Source organism: Telopea speciosissima, chromosome 1 (assembly GCF_018873765.1).
Source record: "Telopea speciosissima isolate NSW1024214 ecotype Mountain lineage chromosome 1, Tspe_v1, whole genome shotgun sequence".
In the NCBI taxonomy this organism is placed as follows: Eukaryota; Viridiplantae; Streptophyta; class Magnoliopsida; order Proteales; family Proteaceae; genus Telopea; species Telopea speciosissima.
In genome coordinates, this window is record NC_057916.1 from 56877144 (window position 1) to 56904511 (window position 27368).

Below are 27368 nucleotides of genomic sequence, written 5' to 3' on the forward strand. Positions count from 1 at the left end.
AACTACTTAAGAGGGAAACCAAAAGTTCAATAGGAATAAATACAGAAAGTATCATCTGTATTGGTACAGAATAAAGACAAGGATTAAACTATCATAGTGGTAGCGGTATGTCAAATAAGATACTTATTATTAATCTGTATGGATCTGCCAAAGAATAGAGTTTTGCATAGATAAGCTTCAGGAACACATACAAATCCTAAAAATATTTAAAATTAAATAACATTCATTCAAATCTTAAAAAAAAAAGGCGTACCCAGTGCACGAGGCTCCCATCACTGCGGGTCTGGGGAGGGTCATAATGTACGTAGCCTTACCCCTGCTTTGCAGAGAGACTGTTTCCAGAGACTTGACCCGTGACCATTCATTCCAATCTTAAATGATCAGAATTAATGCAACACAAAGATATGCACTACACATTATGAAGTACAATGACCATTTTGGAATATTTTTTAATGAGCACAACCATGTTTTGTAATGGTTGTTATCACTTCCCATACTGTGATCAGATACAGCTGAAACTTATTATTATTAGTGCATTTGGTAACTAGCTGGTTAAGATCCATGTTTCTCATAAAAGCTAAGTTGCAGCTGGGGTTTTATTTTATCTTTTTGGTTACCCAGCTGGTTTAATTCATCATTCTCCCCAATAGAGATTAAGATAAAAGCTGAAATTATGTATTTTCTCCTTCCTGCCATAGAGATGGAATGTTAGATATAGCTTGAATTTCCTAGTGTCAAGCTTTTCAGAATTTATCAGTTAGTATTGAACAACAACATAGAAAAACAGCCTATATGAATTGGACAGAGCTGGATATTTAAGAAACCCTACCAATAAAGCAACAGTTAGTTGTCAAGGCATCATCTAGGTGTCCAGATGCCTTATTGGGTCGAAGGTGAAAGCACACCTTGTTTGATGCAAGAAAGGCGACCACCTTGGATGCCTTGTGGCCTCGTGACAGCATGCCTCATATTATATCAGTTTTTTTACACTTCACAAGTTTATGTTGAATTATGTTTATTGCTTTTTTTTTTATTTTTTTTACGAATATGGTTAGATTATATATACTATGTTTTCTTTATTATATGTTGGCTTTCTCATATTAGGTCATTACAAGCATAATTATATCTTATTGCATTAATGTCTTATATGTTTCATATAAGCATAATTAAATAGTTATCATTGCTATATTATATATACAGTACACTTAGGAAACCTTATCGCCTAAGCGCCCCTCTAAGACCTGGGTTTACCAGGTCACCCAGTTGCCTTGACAACTATGGCAGTATGGCACCAGTTAAGTCAAAACCAAACCATATCAAGCTGTATCAACTATCAAATGATAAGTGTTAATACTTAATTCTTTGATCTACTCCATATATTCCAATAGCAAAGAACTTCAAAAACAAAATATAAAATCCAAAATTTCTCACCAAGAAAAAGGAAAAGAAAAGAAAACAATATATCACATTAATTGTACGTAATATATACAATTATGCTTATATATGGGGTACAAGAGATTGCAATTTGCAGTTTATTTAATAAGCAATCTAATGATTAAAAGCATGGAAGAATACGACACTTACCTCCCATACTTTTACATATTTGGTTTGTGATGGCTGGGCACCTGATGTTTGTTGGGGCAAAGGCATGTTAGCCGCAGAATTATTCACCGCACCAATAGTCTGTATCCCACTCTGTACTTGCGAAGTCATTCCAGGAGTGGGAATCATCGTACCAGCTCCAGATGAAACACCCGAGGGACCCATGCTGTTCATTATGTTTTGGTTCATGCCAATTCCATTTTGTCCCATTTGTGTTCCTGAAGAATTTCCTTGGTTCAGGCTAGGTACTGATTGACCCATGCTAACAGCGCCTTGAAGATTAGTCAACGGTTGTGAAATGCCTAGGTTTGAGTTTCCAGATATATTTGAATTTGCTGAAGTAAATGAACCAAGGGCTGCATTCTGTGCAACCTGTGCAGTTCCCATTAATGCCCCAGATCCAGTTAATGACGTGATACCTGATTGCCCAGATGAGAATACATTTTGAGCAGCCGGTAAAGCAGATGATGCCATCCCACTGGATATCATGTTTGACATATGCACAGCCATTGGATTTCCCCCAATTGTTGGTAGTCCTATGGAACTTCCTCCAGTTAGAGAGGCAGAATTCATGACCTGTCTTGCTTGAGAGAGGTTGTTAAGAATGCTCACGTTTGCTGCAGCAGGACCCACAGGACGTAGCGGTTGTGAAATGCCAGTAACCATAGGTTTGAATTCCTGAACACTGTCGCTGCCATTTGCAATAACCTCTTGAGAAGTGGAAGACGGCGAAGAAGTCTGCAAGCTTGGAACACCTTGAGAAACAGAGGGAATATGTGAAAAAGCAGGTCCCGGCACCATGGTAGTTGCAGTGTTTGGCTCCTGAAGAAAAACTATATGAGTTTGACCATTCATTTTAAGTTTGAAATCCAATGAACTTGGACCAATAAACTCTTTTCCCCTTATCAGAAACTCAACTGAAAACAAAATCAAGGATATACTCTTACCACTTTTACAGTTGCAGTGGGAATATTCCCAACAGGAAGTGGTTGACGGTTCATTAGTGATCCATTAACTGAAAAGAAAAGAATAAGATGTACGTAACAAGCATTCGGCCAGGAATATTTACTTTTTTTTAAGTTCAAGTAACCAAATTCTTTTACCAAGCCAAAGAAAATGATCCAACAGTAGAATACAACAAGAAGCGGTCAAGGGCTAAAAATCAGCAAGAGACACATAACTGGGGATGAACCCAAATACAGGGACTGCCTATCAACACCACCCTTAGGAAGCTCATCGGACAAAGTTAGCTGATCTCATTCTTGCTATGATTGAGAGCTCCACTTGAGAATTCAAAGCCCGAGCCTTTCCATATGGGAAAGATACCACCAAGGCCCTTTCACCCTATATGAAGCCAGTGAATCACCAGCTTTGAAACACCTTAAAAAATGACATTCCTCCATCCAATCCGTAAGCCTTGAATAATTGCCTTTAACTCTGTTGTGATCGAGTGCAACTCCAGTCAGAGTTATCCCAACTAAATGGGATCGGCTACATGGATCTTCTTTCTTCGATCAACTCTATTCAGCCATACTTGTTACTAGTCCTAAGCTATGCATGTCCACGAGCATAGCTTAGGACTAGTAACAACTATGTCAATAGGGCCAGAAAACACCAATAAAAAATCACTCAATCATGATTTCTAAACACCGACATACATTGCTAAGGACTGGTAACAGGTATCCTAGTAGGGCCAGAAAAGACCAATAAAAGTCACCCTGATGCAGTGTAGGGCTAGTCAAACAGGCCCTTATTTGATTCAAATGGGTCAAGATATATTCTGCTCAATATAGCCCATTGATCCAGTATTTGTGGGCCAAATTATGATTATTCAAGCCCAGAAATCCGGGCCTGCTATGAATAGACCAGCAGAGATTTTGAGCCATATTTGTGGGGCCCATAAAGCCCATGCATGGAGGAGTTTGAGTATACCATATTTGTGGGTCCCATTATTGATTGCGTGGAGGCTTCTTCCAAGAGATATCGAGCTGTCATTCATATTGAGAAGACATTTTAATCACTATTTATTTTGTTAGTTTCTAATTAGTTGTTAGTTTTATCCTTGTTAAGTAGTTAATGGTTGGACTTTATTTAGTATTTAGTTGATATTTTGAGTTGTAATCTAGATTGGGATAGTTTCCAAATTATTTGGTTTGCTATCTGTAAGTGGAATCCCTCCCACACAAGAAAGGGGTATTTGGAAGCTATAAATAAAACAACAGGTTCTCTACAGTCCCCAACGATTTGAGAAAAGAAAAAGAAGCCTTGTGCTGTTGCTGAGTGATTTAGTTGCGCTGTGAGAGAGTTACGGGCCATGGGTGAGAGGCTCCTCCCTTCCTATCCCTTCTTCTTCCCCATTCTTCCATTCGAGCCTACTTTCTATATCTTGGTTAAGCAGAGATTTCAGACATCAAAGGAGACAATCGAAGGTACTGTTAATGGTGCTGCAACTGTTAAAGATCCTTCCATCATGATCTAGTAGGTGACATGGCCTTGATATCACTCTCCAGTACCTGTGGTTCTCTGTCATTGGAGTTTTTCTGCAGAATAGTTCATGGACTTGCAACTCCAGATCAGACCATCCAATGCAGCCCAAATTCTGCTATGTATTACTCTATTAATGACCCTCCTTCGATTGTAATCTGGTTCAATCCATTGGTCAGGTTTGGTTGTATCAGTGAGTTTCTAAATCTGAATTTTAGTTTCCAAGTCTGAGACACTTTGATAACTAAGCATCTAACCATTGGTTGGGACTGAGTTTTTGAGTTGTTCACCCATTCCAGGCCTGCCTTCAATGGACTATCAGCTCCATCTGAAGGATGAGTTACTAAATCTGTTAACTGTGTAGTTTTCTGGTTAATTTCTCTCTGGTTCTACTAGCCAATATGTCCGTTTAGTCTTGTGTGGCGTTTCTATGCCTACTGTTAATATTTAAACTGATCTTACATTACACCCTAATTGTGGTTTCTAGACACCCCTCCACTCCTAGCTGAACCCAGATTAGCAATAGAGCTTCCATCCGTGATAAGCTTGATGAGGTTGTTAAGGGGGGGGGGGGGTGGGGGTGGGGGGAGGAACCCAAGAATGCCTGACCCAATCTGGAGACACTGAAGATGAAGCCATCAGACTCAGATGCCTTAAGAAATAATAAATAGATATTCCATGAAAGGCATTAAGGGTTACTGCCCATCTAGCCATCTGCAACATAATGAAGAAGAAAACAAGTCATTGAACATATGAAACCACCTGAAGGGGCTGGGGTTGAAGGACCTGAAACTGCAGGAATTGAAGATGTATCCATTTTTACTGGACTTTGATTTGATGCTAAATTTGTTATTCCAGGGCGACTTAGAGCAGCTCGAGCCTCCATGAAACTCTCCGCCAGCAGAACAAGAAAATAAGGATTTTTAACATTATCGACAGATGGATCTGCTGCCCGTGGATTACGCTTTCCCTACATTGGGAGTAGTGAAGTCAGCAGCATGCCCAACTTTTAATGACAAAAAGGTGGTGGTAAAAGCTTAAAATAAAATAAGTAAAAATATAAATCCTCAAGAATGTAGCAGACTTAAAGCATCAGGTTGGGAATAACATGACAAGCATTTTGGGCTTCAAACAGTAACAAAAATTAGGGTCCATACATAAGCAGTCTGGGCAAATATGCTTATATTATATCCTATACTTTGTTTATTATATGTTATTTTCTCATATTAGGTCATTACTGGCATAATTATATCATATTGCATTGATAAATACACTTGAGCCTAATTGTTCAGCTCCCTAGTCACTCACAAATTATTCACAACGACCGAATTAACTTTTGCACCCAGAACAATTGTTTCCCCAATTATTCATAGACTCTCAAAAAATTGCAATCTTTTTTCCGAACAAATAGGATTCACTCTGAATTTTTTTTTTTCTGAACTACTTGTGAATTCGCTAACTATGGTTTGGGACCAAAAAGGGATATGTTAAAAGATCTGGATTAGGGAATAAGGCTTAGATAATCAAAGGCTGATCCCAAGCAATGTATTTATAATATTAAAAGACAATTGCATGGACAGAATTGTCCTTCATATAACCAACTCAATACATAGCAAAATAAAAAGGGAAAAAGACTAGGATACCCCCACGGTATTCTGTCCCATACAACCAACACTCCCCCTCAAGTTGGTGCATATATGTCACACATGCCCAACTTGACTAAAACAGGACAGAAAACTTTGCTACTCAACCCTTTAGTGAACACATCGGCTAACTGGTCAGCAGACTTCACAAAGGGAACACAAATGAGTCCAGCTTCAATCTTCTCCTTAATGAAAAGCTTCAACATGCTTGGTACGATCATGTTGAACAGGGTTATGAGCGATACTAGTGGCAGCCTTGTTGTCACAATACAGCATCATGGGAAGATGGACAGCAACTCCAATGTCTTGCAACAATCCTTTAAGCCATAACAACTCACAAATTCCTTGTGCCATAGCACGGAATTCAGCTTCAGCACTGGATCTTGTCACAACATTTTGCTTCTTGCTACGCCATGTGACAAGATTCCAACCCATAAAAAAACAATATCTAGAGATGGATTTCTTGTCTGTAGAGCCATCCCAATCAACATCAGTGTAAGCTTCAACTTTCAAATGGCCATTGAGAGATAAAAGTATTCCTTTTCCAAGAGCAGACTTCAAATACCGAAGAATGCGAATAACTGCCTCCATATGAGAGGAATAAGGATTATGTATAAATTGGCTCACTAGACTAACTGCAACAGCTATATCTGATCGTGTATGAGAGAGGTAGATTAGCTTGCCAACCAATCGCTGATAGCGACCTTTGTCAACTGGTTCACCTTCTTTCTCCTTAAGCCTTGCAGTAGCTTTCATGAGAGTATCTGTGGGATGACACCCTAACATCCCTGTTTCGGACAACAGATCTAGGATATATTTCCTTTGAGAAAGGAAGATGCCCTTTGAAGATCGAGCAACTTCTATCCCTAGAAAATATTTTAGAATTCCCAGATCCTTTATTTCAAACTCCCGGCCAAGGAAGTGCTTCAATTTCTTGATCTCATCACCATCATCTCCGGTTACCACAATATCATCAGCATAGACTATGAGAATAGTTACCTTATCACCAACTCGTTTGATGAACAGTGTATGATCAGCATTGTTTTGCTTATATCCCACTGAAACCATAGTCTTGTGAAACCTGCCGAACCAAGCTCTAGGTGACTGCTTCAACCCATAAAGAGCACGCTTCAATTTATAGGCCTTGCCCTTGGTCTTATCATCAGAGAAGCCTAGTGGAATATCCATATATACCTCTTCCTCTAGCTCTCCATGGAGGAAGGCATTCTTCACATCCAACTGCTGAAGATCCCACCCAAGATTTACAGCATAGGACAATAACACTGTTACAATATTGAGTTTAGCCACTGGTGCAAAGGTCTCCTGATAATCAACTCCATAAGTTTGGGTAAAGCCCTTTGCAACCAGGCGTGCCTTATATCGATCCACAGTCCCATCAACCTTCTGTTTGACCACAACCACCCATTTACATCCCATTAGTTGTTTCCCTAAAGGAAGATCTACAAGATCCCAAGGATCATTTTTTTTCAATGCTCTCATTTCTTCCAACATTGTTGCCTTCCACTTTCCATCTGTATAAGCTTCCTGCCAAGTTTTAGGAATGGAAACAGAAGAAAGAGAGGACACAAATGCACGAAAAGATGGAGAAAGAGAACTATAAGAAACAAAGCGGGAAATGGGATGCTGAGTGCAAGTCCTAGTACCTTTGTGATGAGCAATAGGTAGGTCGGAAGAAGAAATCTTACCAGGAGAAGTAGGATCTGGATCCAAAGTCGGCAACTGGATGGGTACTGGAGCTACGGTGAATTGAGGCTGTCCTTTTCTAGAACATCTTTTTTGATATGTTAAAATGTTGGAGTCGTCAATCCTCTTCTGAAATTTATCAATGGTTCTCTGAATTGGAGTCAACTCCCCCTGAGTAGGAGCTTCACCATCACCATTTTCCATAGTCTCCCCTTATATAGGATTATCTAAAGGTGTAGGAGAACCAGCCAAAGGAGATGGAGCAACAGCCAAAGGAGATGGAATTTCAAGAATAGTAGGGCCCAAGGGAAGGAAACACATCTACATCTTCACTATAACTCTCCCCCTGAAGAGGTGGTGAAGAATAATAAGAAAGGCCTTCATGAAAGGTAACATCCATACTGACTAGAGTACGACGGGAAGAGGGATGATAACACTTATAACCCTTCTGGGTTGGGGAATAACCCAAAAAAATACACCGCAATCCATGGGTTCAAGTTTGCCAAGGGACGTGGTATCCCTAGCATAACACACACAGCCAAACACCTTGGGTGAAACCATAAAGGATGAATTCCCAAGTAAAACTTCAGCCGGACTACGGGAGTCAAGGACCCTAGTAGGCAATCGATTAATGAGAGATAGGCTGCAGTGAGAACAACATCTCCCCAATATTGGGAGAGAACATGTTGAGCAAACATTAATGCTCTGGCCACCTCTAGTAAGTGACGGTTCTTCTTTTCAACCACACCATTTTGGGCTGGGGTATCAACACAATTAGTCTGGTGAAGAATTCCATGGTCAGCAAGATATTTTTGGAAGTGACCCTCTTTATACTTTGTTCCATTGTCACTTCTCAAAACCTTGAGAGTGGCCTGGAATTGAGTTTGGATCATCTTATGGAAATGCTGAAAACAGGAAAAGACCTCACTTTTCGTGTGCAAAAAGTATATCCATGTGTTTCTAGAGTGACAATCTATAAATGACACAAACCAACAATGTCCAGAAATTGAAGTCTTACGACTAGGACCCAAAACATCAGAATGAACCACATGGAAAAGAGAAGAACTTCTTTTATTAGAACTAGAATAAGTTAGACGCGTCTGTTTGGCCAGAACACAAGCCTCATAATAGAATCCATCTTTATTACAACCCTTGACTAAGGCTGGAAACAAATATCATAAAGTTCCTAATGGGGGATGACCTAATCTAGAGTGCCATTGGTAAAGTTCAGAAGAGACCAATGAATTTTGATGGAGTGGAGAAGGTTAGGTTGGTGGAGAAGGACGACCATCATCAAGCAGGTATAATCCACCTTGCACTTTACCACATCCAATCGTCTTCCCTTTCACCAAATCCTGAAAAACCCAGTGATAAGGAAAAAATGTTACTTTACAATTAAGGTCACGAGTAACACTACTAATGGAAAGAAGATTAGTACTAAAATTAGGAATGTGTAAAACTAAAGACAAGGTAAGAGAAGAGGTGCAGTTAATGGATCCTTTTCCAGAGATGGAGGAAAGGGAACCATCAGCTACCCTGACTTTGTCCTTCCCTGAAGTGGGAGAATAATGATGAAAAAGACTAAAAGATCCAGTCATGTGGTCTGTAGCACCAGAATCTATGATCCAAGAATGGGATGCTACAGAAGCACAGTGACCACCAAATGGGATATCTGATTGAGCAAAATATGAACCTGAAGGAGCCGAGGAATTGGCAATAGCTAATGTAGTAGAAGCAGCAGCAACAGAAGTCTTTAGCATACGTAGGAATGCTTGTATATCTTCCTGGGATAGACCAAAGTCAATAGCAGGAGATGTAGTAACAGTCTCAGTGTGATGAGCCTTGTTCTTTGATTTTTTCTTGGCACCCCATTTTGCTTCAAAGTCAGCTGGTTTCCCGTGAAGCTTCCAACATTTCTCTTTGGTGTGGTAAGGCTTGTGACAGTGCTCACAAGTAATAGTGCCTGTAGTAGAATCACCAAGAGAAAGTTTTCCAATAGGTGCAGGAGTAGCTGGGGCAACAGTCTGGAGGGCTGATCTATCAGTGGTGGGAGGATGTAACATAGCAGCCCTACGGTTTTCTTCAAAGGAGACCAAAGCATAGGACTGTTCAAGTGTGGGAAAAGGAGAATGGCCCAACACTTGAACATGAATCTGGTCATACTCTACATTCAATCCAGCCAAGAAATCATAAACCCTGATCCTGTCCACATGTTTCTTATAGGCAGCACTGTCAGCAACTGTAGTAGGGTGGAAATTAGAAAAATGGTTTAATTGTTGCCAAAGACTGCGCAGAGTCGCATAATATTTAGAGACAAATAATTCTCCCTGAGTAGTGTGAAGGACCTTCTTCCTGAGTTCATAAACCTGGGCATCATTGCCAAGCTGCCCGTATGTTTCTTTACAAGCAGACCAAATCTGAAAAGCTGTGTCAAGGAGAAGAAACCCATGTGCCAGGTCTGAAGTCATAGAACCAATCAGGTATGACATGAAAACTCCATTGTTGGCAAGCTACCTACTTTGAAGAGGACCTGGTGCAGTCGGCATAACACTGGTGCCATCAATATGGCCAGTAAGGCCACGGCCAACAATGGCAAAGGCTACAGATCAAGACCATAGCAAGTAGTTGGAGCCATCCAATTTGATGGGATTAGGGGGGAAATTGTGGTATTCAGCTTTGCCTTGACCATCTTGATCAGAAGTAGCAGTGGAAGTAGTTGAGTTACCCATAATTGCAGCAGAGAAACCCAAATCGCAGAGAGGGGCTGTTGTGAAGAGAAACCCAACAAATACTCCAAGATAAGGGCTAAAAATTGGAGGAGAAACTGCTGGAAATACAGGAATAGTTGTCTCCAAAAATCAGCAGCAGCAACCAGAACAATCCCCTAGATCGAATTTTTCAGGGTTTTGGAAAAAACCCTGAATATGGTGAGATCAATGTAGGGGAGAATGCAAGCAAAAACTCAGTGGAATGAGCTGAAACTTGGATCGAGTGACCTTCTAGTAGTGCTGAATCACCCTTCCAAAGTCAGCATCAACAGAGAACAGTAACCGTAAGATCAATATTTGCAGGGTTTTAGAAAAAACCTAGATGAGAACAAAATCGATAGGGAATCTTTAGTATGGCTGGAGATAGAACCTTGTCCAATAATTCTGCTGCAATTCCTGAGCTTCAATAATGTGGAGAGATCCCTTGGGAGATAAAGTTGAATCAGTCCAAAAAAATATGAAGGCTTCAAATTTCGCAAGCAGAGTACAAGCTCCTATCGATTCTGAAAATTTATAACATGGAATGAGGTGATGGAGGGCAGCAACTGGATCTGTAGATCACCTCATCAGTGCTGCCCTAATGGGAGAATGAAGAACAAAGGGAGAAGGGGGGAAGAAGAACTCGAGAATGAAAGAGAGAAGGAGATGAAATCGGGAATGGAGGAGAGGAGAGTTGCTCTAATTCGAAACTTACTCTGATACCATGTTTTTTTTTGGGTGAATAAGAATTTCATTACCAAAAGAGCAAAGGGAAACAGGGGGCCCCGAGGGGGAGGAGGAAAAATAAAAAGCCAAGCCCTAGCTTAGCTAGAGGCCAGCAGAAGCAACAAAATAAACATTAGATAGGTCCCAGGAATCAACAATGAGCCTGTTCCTTGGGGTGTTAGAACAACAAGAAGCAGGAGCTAGCGATAACTTTGCTTTAATTTCAAAGGAAATGGAATCCCAAATCTTCTGATATGAGCGAGAATTGGATGTCCATTTCCTGATATTGCACTCCATCCAAATGTGGTTGAGAGTTGCACAAAAAGCCAATTTGCCGACTGAGTTGCAAATAGAGTGCCCAGCAAAGGTCATGTCAATCCAGATCCATTCCCTTGAGAGAGGGAGGATTCTTCTGCGAGTAGGCCAGCACTTGGTCAAGATTCCTTTCTAGATGGCAGCTGCAGTAGGGCACTCAAAGAAAAGATAATCCAAGTCTTCAGTATTGTTCCAACATAGGCAACAAGCAGTAGAGACTAAAATCTGTCTGGAGCGAAGGAAAGCCTGTGTTGGGAGGCATTTAGTGAAGATTCTCCAGGCAGTGAAGCAATGACGAGGGATGTGATGCTTGATCTAGAGAAGCTTGCGCCAAGGGGCCAAAGGGCCTTTCAGACGGATGAGATTCCAGGTAGCCTTGGATGAGAACGAGCAAGAATTGTTGGTCTTCCATGTAACATAGTCACCTCTAGCTGCAGGCCTTCTGGTAATGGTAGGGAGCTCATTCCAAATGAGACCGAGGGAGATGGAGGAGGAGGGGGGAGGAGCCCAGTAATGTAGTCCTAGGTAGGAGTAATCCCACTAGGAACCAGGGTAATAGGATCTCTTAACAAGGCTGGCCGATTGGGACAGCTTAGGCTAATTAGGGCAGAATTAGGGTTATGGTTAGGGTTTCGACTTAGGGTTTTATTTGGTAATGATGTGCAGAATTTTATGAGTCTAATGGTATAAGTTGGATCAAATTTGGTTGAGGTTGGAATTCTAGGGTTTTGGGTAGGATGCCTTATGAAAATGGACTGTTTGTAAGATCTAGGGTTTAGGGGCAGATTTTAGGAAAGAGGTTTATAGGGTATTAATGGGCAGGTCTAGGGGGTTATTTTGGTATAAAGAAGTTAGGGTTTGGATGAGTTACAAAATTCTGCAATTTAGGGCAGAATTGGATTTAGGGTTTTAGGGTTCTAATGGATCTATGGATTAATGGAAGGGGTGATAATAGGAGTAGATGGAGCTTAGGTTAGAGGATTAGAAGAAGAAGGTTAAATGCTGAATTAATAAACTACTTACTTGAAAGATTAAATCTTCAATGGTAGCAGCTTTGAAGAACTAGAAGAAGGACCTCCCGATCTACAAGATGCAAGGAGTCGATCGGAGTCCACCAATCCCTTCACCTTGATATTACCCACAAGGTAGCTTTGATATTACTCACAAGGTTCACTCAACAGAGCAGAGCAGCAGCTATGGCAGCAAACAAAAGCTTTTTCATTAATCAAATTCGTGTTCAATGCTGGCCTCCCTTACAAACTTATATAGAAGACTCAAAAATTTAATGTAGTCCTAGATAGGTAGGAGACCTACTAGGAGCCAGTTCAACCAAGATCTAACCTGAACAGGTCATCCGAATGGGTGAAACTTGAGTTTTAGGTCAAAATTAGGGTTAAAGTTAGGTTTAGGTTAGAGTTGTCTTATATAGTAATGATGGGCAGGTGTAGGGAAGTCTAATGGTATAGGTTTTATGATGTTTGAGTGAATGGAAGTAGGTTAGGTGAGTTGGGCAGCAAGATAAGGTTATTTGAGACAATTCCTAATGGAAGTAGGAGAAGGGGATTCTAGGGTTTAGAGCTATGATTTGGTTACTAATTTCAGAATTATCATGTCATGAAATCAACTACATATTCTGAGCATGAAATCAGAATCTAGTATGGTTGAAGGTCTGAAACTGTGTTTTAATCGAGGTAGGGGCAGAATGGGAAATATGAGAATATATTCAAATCAGGCCACAGAAATTAGGTCAAATTTGAATCACTTCCCAAATTAGGGTTAATAGAGGTATGATGAAAATCTGAGTTCAATCGGATGGCTGGTTTGGTAGATCTCAAAAATCACCTTGTATGTGACCTTCTAGAAGGAAGAAGAATAGTTGCAGAATTTCTTACTTGTTACAGGTCTTCAATGGTAGCAGCTTTGAAGATGAACAATGGGGTCTCCCGATCTTCACGATGCAAGGAGATAAGTAGCAACCCTCCCGATCTTCACGATGCAAGGAGTCGATTGGAGATCCACCAATCCCTTCAACCTTGATATTACTCACAAGGCACACTCACGATGGAGCAAAGGCAGCAACAAAGGCAGCAAGCATAAAGCTAATTTTTATTAATCAATTTCGTATTCCATACATGGCCCCTTTAGAACCTTATATAAAAGACTCAAAATTAGACTTAGACACTAAAAAAGAATGGCCTAACCTAATCCTTAACCTATTAGCTAACTTAAACTGACTAGGAAACTGAAATAGACTCAAAATAGAGTCCTAATGACTTAAAAACAATTTAAACTACTTAAAATAAAAGAAGATTCCCTATTAGCCAATAGGATATAAGAATCTCTTAGCCAATAGGATCACTTCACTTAAATTTGACCAATTGAACCAATTGGATGCAACCAATTTAAACCGGTTCAATTAAAAACACAAAAATAAGACTAAATATTGGGCTAATCCCGTATGCAATCTATATACCCCTAGTTTAGGCTCATTAAAGTGGCCTATTACATAGAAAACCCTTGGGATCAAAGGCCCAACATGTATGTAACCCAACCCTAGACTTATTCCCAATGAAACAAGCCCTATTTGATGATGAATCTGCATCACCCAGCCAGCTTGATCGATGATGTTAGCCACTAAGGATAGCTTGTTGAGACCCGAAGCATAAATGATTCTTGGAGTGACCAAGTGGAGAAGAATTCCCATGGGGTGCCAGTGATCCAACCATAGGTAGGAGGAGAGTCCATCACCAATAGTGGAGCGAATGACTTGGAGGACCAGATGACGACTAGCAAGGATCTTACGCCAAACCCAAGAGGCATCAGATAAGACTGAAGCAGTCCAGATAGAGTCCTGGCGAAGAAGACCTGAATATAACCAGTCGACCCAGATACTTTTCTGCTTGGAGGCAATCTTTCAAATAAGCTTGATGATACCCGTAGAATTCAATTCTTTTATTCTTCGAATGCCAAGACTGCCTTCTTTTTTGGGGAGACACACAGCTACCCAACTGATAGGATGCAGGAATCTAGATGATTCATTGCCCTTCCATAGAAAAGAAGCCATGAGGGACTCCAAGGATTTAATAACAGATTGAGGGAGCCCAAAGATGCTTGACCAATAAATGTAAGACGATTCCAGAACTGATTGATGAGAACCAATCTGCCAGCATAGGAGAGAAGCTTGCCCTTCCAAAGCTGAAGCCTCTTCCTAATAAGATCAAGCATAGGGGTGCAATAGTGAGCGGAGAGTCTTACCGGGATCAATGGGAGGCCCAAGTATTTGATTGGAAGGTGGCCTTAAAGAAAACCAGATTTCTCCAGGAAGGCTGATTTGTCTAACTCTGAAACCCCTGCAAAGAATAACAAGGACTTGGCAAGATTGATGCGGAGACCTGAAAGCTCATGGAAGTGCTGGAGACAAAGCATGATGGACTCAAGCGAGGTAATCGATGCCTTAGAGAAAAACATCAAGTCATCAGCAAAGGCCAGATGAGTAAGCTTGAGAGCTTTACATTTGGGCATCAGAGAAATAAGCATCTAATCAGTACTAATCTGGATATCTCTAGAGAGGACTTCCATTGCCAAAGTGAATAAGGGGAGAGAGGACAGCCTTGACGAATGCCCACCGAAGCACCAAAGTAGCCTTCCGGGCTGCCATGAACCAAAACCGAGAACATTGGAGACGAGATGCAAGAGGTAATCCAATTGACAAAAACCATAGGAAACCCCATCTTGATCATTACTTGAGCAATAAAATCCCACCTTAGCGAGTCAAAGGCCTTGTGGATATCAATCTTCATGAGGATAGAAGATGATTTTAACTGTCAAAGCCTCTCACTATGTCATTGCACAGAAGGATGTTGTCCGCAATATTTCTGCCAGGAATGAAGGCAGATTGGTTGTCACTGACTAGCGGGTCCACAACACTTTTTAGTCTTCTAGCAAGAATCTTGGCTATAAACTTGTAGAGCAGGTTGCAAAGGGCAATGGGCCTGAAGTCATTCATAACATTCGCACCTTCCTTTTTAGGGATGAGACAAAGGAAAGTGTGGTTGATGCCCTTGATCTGACTGGGGCTGAAGAAGAAACTCTCAATGGCAGCAATGAGGTTAGTTTTGATGATATCCCAGCAAGCTAAAAAGAATCCCATGCTAAAACCATGGCCTAGAGCATCATTCACCTTGAGAGAGTGGATAGCTTCTACAATTTCCTCTTCTTTAGGAATGGCACACAAAGAAGCATGAAGCTCTGGAGCAACAAACTTGTTGAGCAAGTGATCAAGGATGGGAGAATGGTCCTCCTGATGGCTAGTGAATAAGTCTTTAAAATGCTGAACAGCCAAGTCTTTGATGCCATTAACTGAAGTGACAAGAGAACCATCCGGGTGAGAGAGCTGAGAAATAGAGTTTGCATTGACTCTTGCTTTCACAGAGCGATGAAAGTAGGCAGTATTCGAGTCTCCCAGATCCAGCCACTTGATTCTAGACTTTTGCTTAAGAAAACTTTCTTCCCTAGCAAGCATAGAAGAAAGCTCAGTAGAGGTCTCTTTCTCTTCTTCAGCAAGGGGGCCATTATGTAAGTCAGATTGCAACCGAAGCTGAATGGAAGCCAACTTTTCTTTGCAATCAGCCACCTGGAGAGTAATGTTCCCAAAGGAATTAAGGTTCCAAACCTTACGAGCAGCCTTGACATTTTTTAGCCTTTTTGAGAAAGCAAGGAGGGGATTGGAGAAGGAGAAAACAGGCTTGTTCCAGGCTTCAAGAACAAGGGGCAGAAATGAAGGGTGAGAGGACCACATATCGAAGTATTTGAGGGTTTAGGGCCAAAAGAAGAGAAGGGTTGGATGGTTAGGGAAATAGGAGAGTGATCAGAGATACCCGGGTTATCAAAGGATGCATGAGATGAAGGGAATGAGGTCAGCCACTCTTCCTTAACAATAACTCTATCCAGTTTACAAGCAATACGATTGGAACCAGCCCTTTTGTAGGACCAAGTAAGCGGAAAACCAGTCCATCTGAGATCATTTGCCCCTATATCCTCAATACACTCATTGAAAGAGTCCACGGCATCCATATCCACATGATCCCCACCTTGCTTTTCATTGCAGCACCTGATGACATTGAAATCACGTCCCAAGCCCCAAGGATGGGATACAGTAAGGGAGGCAATGGAGCGGAGATCAGTTCATAAAGAGGATCTTAGAATAGGGCAATTGTGGGCATAGATCACTGTGAAGAAGGAAAAATTGCCTTGGCAATCCGAGAAGGAAGTGTGTAGGAATTGAGAAGAGGAGGAAGAAAGGGAGATGGAAATTTTGGTGGGATCCCAAATGATCCAAATTCTGCTATTGGGGTGGGAGGAGTAATTGGAGAGCAAAGACCAACCAGGGGCAATGGAGGAGAGAATTTTTTGCGAGTTTGGTTCTTTGATATGAGTTTCCAGAAGACAACAGAAGCAGGAGCGAGAGTAGCGAATGCGGGAGCGAACAGCAGCTTGTTTCGAGGGAGAATTCAGCCCTCGAGAATTCCAAATGGTTCCATTAATCGTGAGGGAAGGGGAAGCAGGGGCAACGATGACTCAAGTAGTCGAGACAGAACTGAACGGGATCTTGTTTCACTGTGGTGGCGACGCCAATAGGATCTGCCGAGGGGGGAGACAGAGGTGAAAGGAGGAGGATGAGGTTTTCGGGTAACCGTGAGAGGCAAGGAAATGAGGATGTCAGGTGAAGGGGAAGATGAAACAGTCGGGTTAGGAAGAAGACCCGACCCAGACCCAGCAGAGGAGGGATAAGTGATATGGGTAAAAACGATAGGAGATAGGACCCGTCATAGGAAGAGGGGTATCCACAGGTAAACCAAAAGCAACAGGAGAGGGGCCAGCAAGTAAAGTGGAGGGGCCCACTGTGGCAACGTCATCAGGCTGAAGAGCCAAAGCAGACATAACGGTTCCTTTGGCAGAAGAGGCCAAAGCAGAGATCGAGGCGCAGGCACTAGAGGCCAAAGGGAGATTTCCCAAAGCGAGGGTGTCCGTCGGGGGGCAGGGAAGCTCGATGACTCTTCCAGAGCTTGGAATGGAAAGATCAGTCGTAGCAACGTCTGTCATCCTTGACCTGCTCCGAGGAATAACCTAAAAAAGTGGCTTTTCAGGGCAAGTGACGATCTCCAGATCGTCAGACTTCTCCAGCATACTGAAGCAATTTTGTTTGTCTCTTCCAGACTGGTGCTTTGACAACAACAGGGCCTTGGAGCTCTGATTGGGAGATTTCTCCACCCGATGAATGTTTCGGCGCCGGTGTCTGATTCTCGGCCTGCCGCGAGAGAGGGACCTATGTCGAGGAAGATAATGAACAGTCGCCGCGACGACACCTCCAGTAGCAGTGGCAACACCCTCGTGAGCGACTAGGGCATTCAAAGGGTTTCCCACAACAGCGTCCTCTTCAGCAACAACACCAGGTCCTGGTATTTCAGTGGCAGAGGGAGCAGCATCAGCAGAATCATTTCCTGCCGGAGTACAGAGATGGGATTCATGACCAAACACTTTACAGACTAAGCACTGGGGGGCTTCCATTCATAATGTATTTCTTGTTCAAAGGAATACTCGTCTCCTTCGTGAACAATGATGAAGGCAGGGAGAGACTCATGCGCAGAGACTTCTACACAAATTCTCGCATACGCCAAACAATCCTTGCGCTTGGTTCTCACATCGGAAAACAAAGGCCTGCCTAGAACAGAGCCAACGTAGCTGAGCCCATTGGTACATCAGAAATGAAGGGGCAATCCTGGTAACGAAATCCACAGAGGAATAAAGGAGAGGTCCACTCTCCTAAGCTGCAACTGTCGATGCCATTGACGAAGGAAGATCGGCTTCTTCCCCACAAGCCAGGGACCTCCTTCGAGGGCGCGAGTCTTGTCCAAAGGAGAGGAGAACTTAAAAATGAAAAAACTGTTGTCAAGCAAGAAGGTGTCGAAGGTCCCCTGTGGACGCCATTGCTTGGAAAGAGACGACTTGACAACAAGGAAGGGAGGTCGAGAGCCCAAGAAGTTTCCAACTAGGCCTGTAAACGGATCGGATTCGGATATTTCTTGGTCGAATACGAATACCTCTAAACGGATTCGGATGCGGATCGAATTTGGATTTTCGACCATCCATTTACACCTCTACCTTGTGTAACCCGAACCTTCCTCCCCCTAGTGGATACAATTCAGTCTCAATCCATAGTTTTAGATCATGATTCTCTTCTCCTCATATTCTAGAACCTGTTGAATCTTTAAAAACCCTCAAGATCGTTATTTACTTAATTTTTTATAATTAAGTATTCGGATTCGGATTTTTATCGGAGTAATCGGATTTTTTTCCGGATATCTCTAATCGAATATGGATGCCCCTAAACGGATACGGATGCAGATCGAATTCGGATTTTCGGTTATCCATTTACAGCCCTATTTCCAACTAGGCAATTCTCCCAGAGCAGAGCTTCAGCCGCAAGCAAATCAGCAGAGCATAGAGCCACTTTCGAGGAACCCACGGAAGAAGGGGCGAAAAAACGTAGGGGAAAAGTCCATCGGAGCCAGCAGAGGAGCCATTGGAAAACAGAGAGGACCAGGGGGCAGGCTGGGAAGCAGGCAGAGTAACAGGCGAAGGAGAATGAGAAGTGGGGGGGAGAGAAGAAGGTGGGGAAGCAGCATGGGAAGGAGAAGGCATGCCTCCAGAGAAGGGGGGACAAACCAGGGTGGAAGGGGTTAGTCCTGCCGGGAGCTCCGGCAGGGAGAGAGGGAGAGAAGCATCCGGCAGTAAGAATGCATTTTATTAGCTCTTACGATGGTTTTCACATCGGAAAACAAAGGCTTGCCTAGAACAGAGCCAACGTAGCTCTCTGATACCTTGTTAACAGATCTGAATTAGGGAATAAGGCTTGGATAATCAAAGGCTGATCCCAAGCAATGTATTTATAATATTAAAAGACAATTACATGGACAGAAGTGTTCCTCATATAACTGACTCAATACATAGCAAAATAGAAAGGGAAAAAGACCAGAATACCCCTAATGGTATTTTGTCCCATACAACCAACAGGATACTTAGATATCAGATTTCCAAATCTTAAGAGTTTGGATTACAAACAGATATAGCCACTTACCTAAACCCAAAGAGAAATCTACACTACCACCAAATAGCTAAGAACTAAACTCAGAACAACTATGGACAACCACAACTAGAACCAAGCACAACAACTCCCTCTAGATAATATAAGAATTAAAATGCAAATCCAAATTTAACAAACTAATAAACTTAAAAATTTACCAACTCTAACACTACACTAGATTAACCCAAGGACTGGTAGTCCAGTACACAAAATAGAATGCTAACTTCCAATATTTGGAATCTCTTTCTAAGTGGCATATTCTTTCAAGCCACTGCAATGGTATTCAATGATGGCCGGAGATTCAAAACTGCACTATCTTATATTGGCAATCTTCAGACATAAATGCACAGTGAATGCTCTGAGTTCGTACACATCCAAGTATCAAAATATGCAACATCCTTTCTGAGCCTTATTCATAACGACAAGCCTCAATTTCTATCCATTGCAAAGTATCACAATATGCAGTGTTCTTTCAAAGTGTATTTAAAAAAAGGGAGAATGTTCTCTGTGCCGCAGTGCAGGCTGCACCCAGGCACATGGGCAGCCTGTGCAGAGGGACAGGGTGGTCATTGCGCCCATCCCCATGTGCCTGGGCGCAGCCTGCTCTGCGGCACAGAGAACAGCTCCCCTTAAAAAAAAAAACCTAATTTTTACAGTATGCTTCTTCTTCTCGAGTACCACAGCCAATTATTAGTTATAATGTTACGCAAGGGCGCAAGGCTTACATAAGAGATGCAAAAAATAAAAAGTTAAAAACAGCCTTCACTGCTTTAAATCAAGCCTATATTTATGTGACACAGCAGTTTCAGTTGAATCCAACTCACCCACCCACCCAACCAAAATAATAATAATAATCTAGACACTAGGTTTGTTTTGAAGTCCAAAAAATTGGTTCATCTTCTATGTATAGGATTCAAACGTGGCCCAACTTGTCAACTCCTTGGCTGTTATGCATAGCAGAAACTGAACCCTCTCGAACCTAGCATCTTCCAGCCTATAATAAACGAGTCAAGCTCAATTCGGTCCTAGTTTGTTATCAGCGATCAACTTGTGACTCAACCTGATTAATTCCTACCCTCTGAAGAATACTTTGATTTCAACGGAACTGATCATACAAGCCTAAGAAGGAATTAAAAAAGGGTTTGAAGAAAATCCATTGCAGCTTTCAATCAAAAACAAGATATAGGTTTACAGCCTTCGCCACACACACAATAATTAATCAAGTGAATTTGTCACCATACCGCATTATATATCATTCTAAGTTTTGGAAGCTGTTTTGGAGAAATGACCGAGAGTGAGACAGAGCACTGCATGTATAAGCAAGGGTTAGGAACAGAGGAAGCACATCCCTGCTTCAATATTAGAAGGACAACCACCATAGGTAAATCAAGTAACAATACTGCAAATTGCACAACCTGTGAGAATGATTTAGCAACTGTCTCAGCATCAGCAAGACAGCTTTCTGTTGTCACTTCAATGTTATCACTCTGATCCATATTCTGGATTGGTGGTCGATACACTGGTGTGGGCAGGGGATATGGGTTACTGGCAGCTACAAGGATGCAATGCCTTTGTGCATCCAAATTTTGCTTTGTTTGGCTTCCATCCGTAGAGAACATCTGTACAGAAACAAAGAAATGCTTAAATATTATGGTAAGCAACATAGGGAACAATAATTCCAATAAAAAGCAGCAGACTTGAGAAAGTTTTAAAAAATAAAATAATAAAAGTAACAGGGACAGGGATACAAATTCTATGACAAGTTGACAACATTTCACAATCACAAGTACACAAATTCCTCTGACAGTGGACATCCAAAGAACCACAATCACATCAATCCTCAACACTGTTTAACCCTACTTCCTTATAAAGCTCTCGGTAAAAAGGGTTTCTCGGTTCAATCAAAATGTCAGATCCAACAGAAAAGCACCCCAAGAGCACTAAAAGGCTGATAACTTTGCCAAACATGCCCCTTTGTTCATGTGTTTGCCAAATTTGCTCCCAAAGTAGGAGGCACAGGTTCAAACAAATAGAACGAGGTTTGAATTGTACCATGAATGAAACTTTGGGAGTATATAAACATCTAGAAATAATTAGATGCACGAGAAAATCAGAAAGAACAGTATACTGAGCTTTTATTTGCACTGAATTAGATAGTAGGTATCTCAGAAATTAAAAGCAAATGGGAGTCCTTTTACAGTCACCTGTCCTTCCTATCTTCTCTTTTTTGCATAGTTGTCAAGGTGAGTAGGCGACCCAAGGCGTTCGAGGGGTGCTTAGACGATAAGGCGCCCACCTAGGAGTCGCCTAGGCACCCTAGGCGTGCATTAATGACTTATCCAAGATAGGACTCATTATTTTATATAATAATGTATGTTTGCAAAATAGAATCCTTATCAATGTAGTATGATGTTAACAAAACAGGAATTTCGTGAATGGCTTGAATGATCAATGAGATCAGTCAAGCTCTTTATTTATAATAATAATAATAAAAGAGATTACAAAGGGAAACACTGTTCACGATACTATTCACGACACTGTTCACATGAACAGTGTCACAGCCCAAATTACAATCCTACCCTTGTTCAAAAGTACATAAATAAAGCATAAATAAAAAACCCAAAATACCTTTATAATATCGGGTAACACATCTCAACACTCCCCCTCAAGTTGGGGCATAGATATCACACATGCCCAACTTGACTAGACTAGGATAAAACAACTTCCCACTCAACCCTTTGGTGAAGACATCAGCCAGTTGATCTCCAAACTTCACAAAAGGAATACAAATCTGCCCACTCTCTAACTTCTCCTTGATGAAGTGTCTGTCAATCTCCACATGTTTGGTACGGTCATGCTGCACTGGATTGTGGGCAATGCTAATTGCTGCTTTGTTGTCACAGTACAACATCATTGGAAGATGAACAAAACCACGGATATCGAGGAGTAAACTCTGAAGCCACAGTAACTCACATATGCCCTGGGCCATAGCACGGAATTCAGCTTCAGCACTAGATCTTGCCACAACATTTTGCTTTTTACTCCGCCATGTGACTAGATTTCCTCCAACAAAAGTACAATAGCCGGAGGTAGATTTCTGTCGGGTTACCACCCCAGTCAAGATCTCTGTAAGCCTCAATGCGAAGATGGTCATGAGGAGACAAAAGGATCTCCTTTCCTGGAGCTGACTTCAAGTAATGGAGAATACGAAGAACAGCAGCCATGTGAGTGGAATAAGGATCATGCATGAACTGGCTCACAAGACTCACAGCAATGGCAATAACTGGTCTGGTGTGGGAGAGATAAATTAGCTTGCCCACCAATCGTTGATATCTGCCCTTATCAACAGGTTCACCATCCTTCTCTTGCAGACGAGTAGTAGCTTCCAAGGGAGTATCACAAGGATGACAACCAAGCAAACCAGTCTCTGATAGTAAATCTAGAACATACTTTCTCGGGGAGAGAAAGATGCCTTTTGGAGAACGGGCAACTTCAATCCCAAGAAAATATCTTAGCTGTCCTAGATCTTTTATGTCAAATTCCCGTCCCAAGAAAGCCTTCAGGTGAGAAACTTCATCTGTATCATTACCAGTCACAACTATGTCATCAACATAAACTATGAGAAGAGTGACCTTTTCTCCCTTTCGCTTGATGAACAGAGTGTGATCAGCATGACTCTGTTTGTATCCACAGGAGACCATGGCTTTATGAAACCTACCAAACCATGCTCGTGGAGATTGCTTCAACCCATAGAGTGCCCTTTTGAGCCTACAAACTTTCCCATGGGTCTTGTCAGAGGAAAAACCCGGAGGAACATCCATATAAACCTCCTCTTCCAACTCCCCATGAAGAAATGCATTTTTACATCCAAGCAGTAGGTCCCACCAAAGTTGACAAGACAAGACAAGACCCGGACAGTGTTCAACTTTGCAACAAGGGCAAATGTCTCCTGGTAGTCGATCCCATAAGTCTGAGTGAAGCCTCTGGCCACCAGCCTGGCTTTATATCTATCCACTGTTCCATCTGGCTTCTACTTGACAACAAATACCCATTTGCACCCGACTGGTTTCTTACCCGAAGGGAGAACAACTAGCTCCCATGTCTCATTTTTAAGTAAGGCCGTCATTTCTTCCATCATGGCTGCTTTCCACTTTGGATCTGCAATCGCCTCCTGCCATTTCTGAGGAATAGAAACAGAGGAAAGAGAAGAAACAAATGCACGATAGGAAGGAGATAAAGCATCATAGGAAACAACATTGGAGATGGGGTGTTGGGTGCATGACCTAACGCCTTTACGAACAGCGATAGGTAAGTCAAGGGAAGGATCCTTACCAGATGATGTAGTAGGGTTTGGATCTGGATCAAGTGCAGACGATTGTGGAGGTGGTATGGTGGTGGTGGTAGTCTCAACTTGTCTGTGCGCTCCCGGTGTATACCTTATCAACAGGATTTGACTGATCGGTCTACGCTCCCCTAAATAGGAGCCACTATAGGAGCTGAAGTTACAGAGGGCTCCCCCTGAATAGAAGCCGGAAGAATAGCAGACACATCTTCAAAACCCTGATCCTGCTCCCCCGGAAGAGGTGTCTGGGAATAATATGACAAGGACTCATGGAAGACAATATCCATGGAGACAAAAGTACGACGAGAAGGTGGATGGTAACACTTGTATCCTTTCTGGGTCGCAGAATAGCCTGAGAAAAATACACCGAATGCTCCGTGGAGCAAATTTCCCATGGAGGATGATGATTGCGGACATAGCCAACACAACCAAAAACTTTGGGGGGAACCACAAAGGAGGAGGAACCCTGGAGGAGATCAACGGGGGAACGACCATCAAGGACACGGGTAGGCACACGGTTGATGAGATAAGCAGCGGTAAGAATGGCATCACCCCAGTAGTGAGAAGGAACCTGCCGTGCAAACATAATGGCCCGGCTACCTCAAGGAGATGTCTATTTTTCCTTTCAAGAACCCCATTCTGGGCGGTGTGTCAACACAGCTGGTCTGATGGACAATACCATGTGCAGCCAAATAAAGTTGGAACTGACCCTCCATGTACTCTCTGCCATTATCACTGCGTAAAATGAGCGAGGTGGCATTGAATTGGGTCTGAACCATACGATGAAATAACTGAAAACAACAGAAGACCTCACTTTTATGGCTCATCATGTACACCCAAGTGGCACGAGTATAACAATCAATAAACGAGACAAACCATCGATGACCAGAAAGGGAAGTACAACGGGCAGGGCCCCACACATCAGAATGAACCAAAGCAAAAGGAAACTCACTTCTGGCACCATTCCAGATAGTATTGGCAATGTCCAGTAGAAGAAAATTGTCTGAGATATCCCCTTGCATAGAATGGATCAAGTAGGACATCACCATCGCATCATTCGATAACCACTTGTTGAGCTGAGAACCCTCTTCCACTGGTTTAGTTGTTGTCCCAAGAAGATGGCCAGTGAGGCCACGGCCAGCTACTGTCAAATAGGTAGACCGAGACCACTTTAGGTAGTTGGAGCCATCAAGTTTGATTGGGGCAGCAAGGGGAAGAAAATTAGTCTGGGGCTGGCCATCAATGCCAGAAGAGGCCGAAGAAGAATCTGAACCAGTCATTGCAGCGAGTAACCAATCTTCAATGAAGCAAAGAAACAGCCAAAAATATCCAAAAATTCTGGAATCGACCCCAATAGAAAAGAGCTGTATTGGAGCAAAAATCTCGGATATGTAGGCTGGGAATGATGTCGAATGAAGGCAGCAAGGGTGCCAATCAGATGCAGCAGGAACCAGCAACCCAACCCCAAGATCGATTAATGTCAGGGTTTTGAAAGAAACCCTGAGAAGAGAGATCGATAAGGGGCTGGGGTCTTCAACCAATCTGATGAAGTGAATAGGGGCTGAGAACAATATCAAATAAAGATCCCACAATAGAAGATGCAGCCGAAACAGATGTAGAGGCCTGATCTCCAAAAAAAATAGGAATCTTCAAATCGCAGACAGTGCTTCAGCTCCACTCGATCCAAAAAAGAGGCATAAAAAAGGAGGTATATTGGGGCAGCAGCTAGATCATTACGATCACCTCAGTAGTGCTGCCCTAATGGGAGAAGAAGAACCAAAAGAAAGGAAGAAAGAAGAAGGGAAGAAGCTTGATGGAGGGAAGGAGAAAAAAATCGAAGGGAGGGAGGTGGGTTTTGAAAACCTAGATCAGAGTGTATTTGGCTCTGATGCCATGTTAACAAAACAGGAATTTCGTGAATGGCTTGAATGATCAATGAGATCAGTCAAGCTCTCTATTTATAATAATAATAATAAAAGAGATTACAAAGGGAAACACTGTTCACGATACTATTCACGACACTGTTCACGACACTGTTCACATGAACAGTGTCACAGCCCAAATTCCAATCCTACCCTTGTTCAAAAGTACATAAATAAAGCATAAATAAAAAACCCAAAATACCCTTATAATATCGGGTAACACATCTCAACATATGATATAATTCTACTAGCAATGGCCAATATGAGAAAACCAACATATAATAAACCATAGTTGTCATGGCATCGCCATATCGACGCCATGGATATCGCAGGAGAAGTGGGCATATCGACCACCGATATGGATGATGTAAGAATATCGACCGATATGACCTCCATGTCGTTGCCATGGCGCTGCCATGGATGCCATACCACGACATATGGCCATATCGGGCGACATGGTTGTTTCAAATTAAAAAACTTAATTTTTTAACAATAATTTTTTTAACCATTTTTTATTTTAATGCTTTTTCCTTAACATAAAAATATTTAAAAAAACATTAAACAGAAAACATTAATACACTATTGACTAATACACAATCACATAATCACATCAGCAATTTTTTTTATTTTTTATTTAGATGGGTTGTTTATTAGCTTTATTCACTCAATATAAATTACGTTCTTGTAATTATTTTTTTGTTTTGTTACTTTTGTAGTCACTTTCATATGAATCATATCTCAACTCTCATGATTTTTCAACTTTATTATCAACAAGACTATTGCTATCAATTATTTGATAATCCATGATTTCATATACACTAATGGATATTACACTTTCATGAATTAAACCATAATAGATTAGTAGTACACTTTCATGTTAATTTTTTATGTTATAGGGTATATATTATAGCATACTAAATGACATTAAAAATAGAGAAAATAAAAAATAAAACATGGTCGATATGATCGCCATGGCGGGCGACATGTCGATATATCGACATGACACCCCTCCACCGACTTGGATCGCCGTGACGACGTGACAACTATGCAATAAACAAAACATAGGATATAATATAAGCATATTATTTAAAAAATAAAGCAATAAACATAAATCAGCGTAAACTCGTGAAGTGTCAGTGACGAGTGTTACATAGTTGTCAAGGCATCGCCTAGGCATTCAGGCGCCATTTTTTGGATGGGCACCTTGGTTGTCTAGGCAGCACCTAGGCAACTTGTTGGTGTCTTAGTTTTTGACCCCCTCCAACGCCTTGGGTCGCCTAGCGCTTTGACAACTATGGCCTGTTGTCGCCTTGGACCCAAGAATGAGCCTGGACGCCTACGTGGTGTCTAGGTAACTATGCTTTTTTGTAAAGCTCTTTTGATGTCTGCCCTGTACATTATAAAGTACCCTTTTCATATACTTTAAATAAATCTTTTTTAACCTATAAAAAATCCAAAATTATTTTTCTACCTATTTTATTCCAGATGGTAAATGTGGAAATGTTCTAGCATTCATCATTTGATCTTTTCAACCTATCCATAAGAAGCATGCACAGATATCATCAACCTATCTATAAGAAACATGCACTGAAAGAATTATGTTTGGTTTCATTATCATCAAAATCTTACAAAACTATAAGGGTAAGTGGCAGTCCTCCCAATTCAAACCTTAAGAGCAAGGATTTGGTACATTAAATGAACAAAGCGGGTCCAATTTCTATGCATTGAGATCAATGGGAC

The 27368-nt window shown here is 41.7% G+C and overlaps 1 protein-coding gene across 2 annotated transcripts in view; it reads right to left on the reverse strand.

Annotated features, from left to right (window-relative positions):
- LOC122643944 (mediator of RNA polymerase II transcription subunit 25) overlaps positions 1-27368 on the reverse strand; it is a 93842-nt gene that overhangs the window by 17597 nt on the left and 48877 nt on the right. Inside the window, exons 5-9 of one of the 2 annotated variants that reach the window (XM_043837523.1) lie at positions 20780-20983; positions 20606-20671; positions 4849-5056; positions 2550-2617; positions 1585-2424 (exon numbers count right to left, since the gene is read on the reverse strand). In XM_043837523.1, the coding sequence (XP_043693458.1) occupies positions 1585-2424; positions 2550-2617; positions 4849-5056; positions 20606-20671; positions 20780-20983 (1386 nt within the window). The remainder of the gene's footprint in view (positions 1-1584; positions 2425-2549; positions 2618-4848; positions 5057-20605; positions 20672-20779; positions 20984-27368) is intronic. The other variant, XM_043837531.1, reaches the window with a different exon arrangement.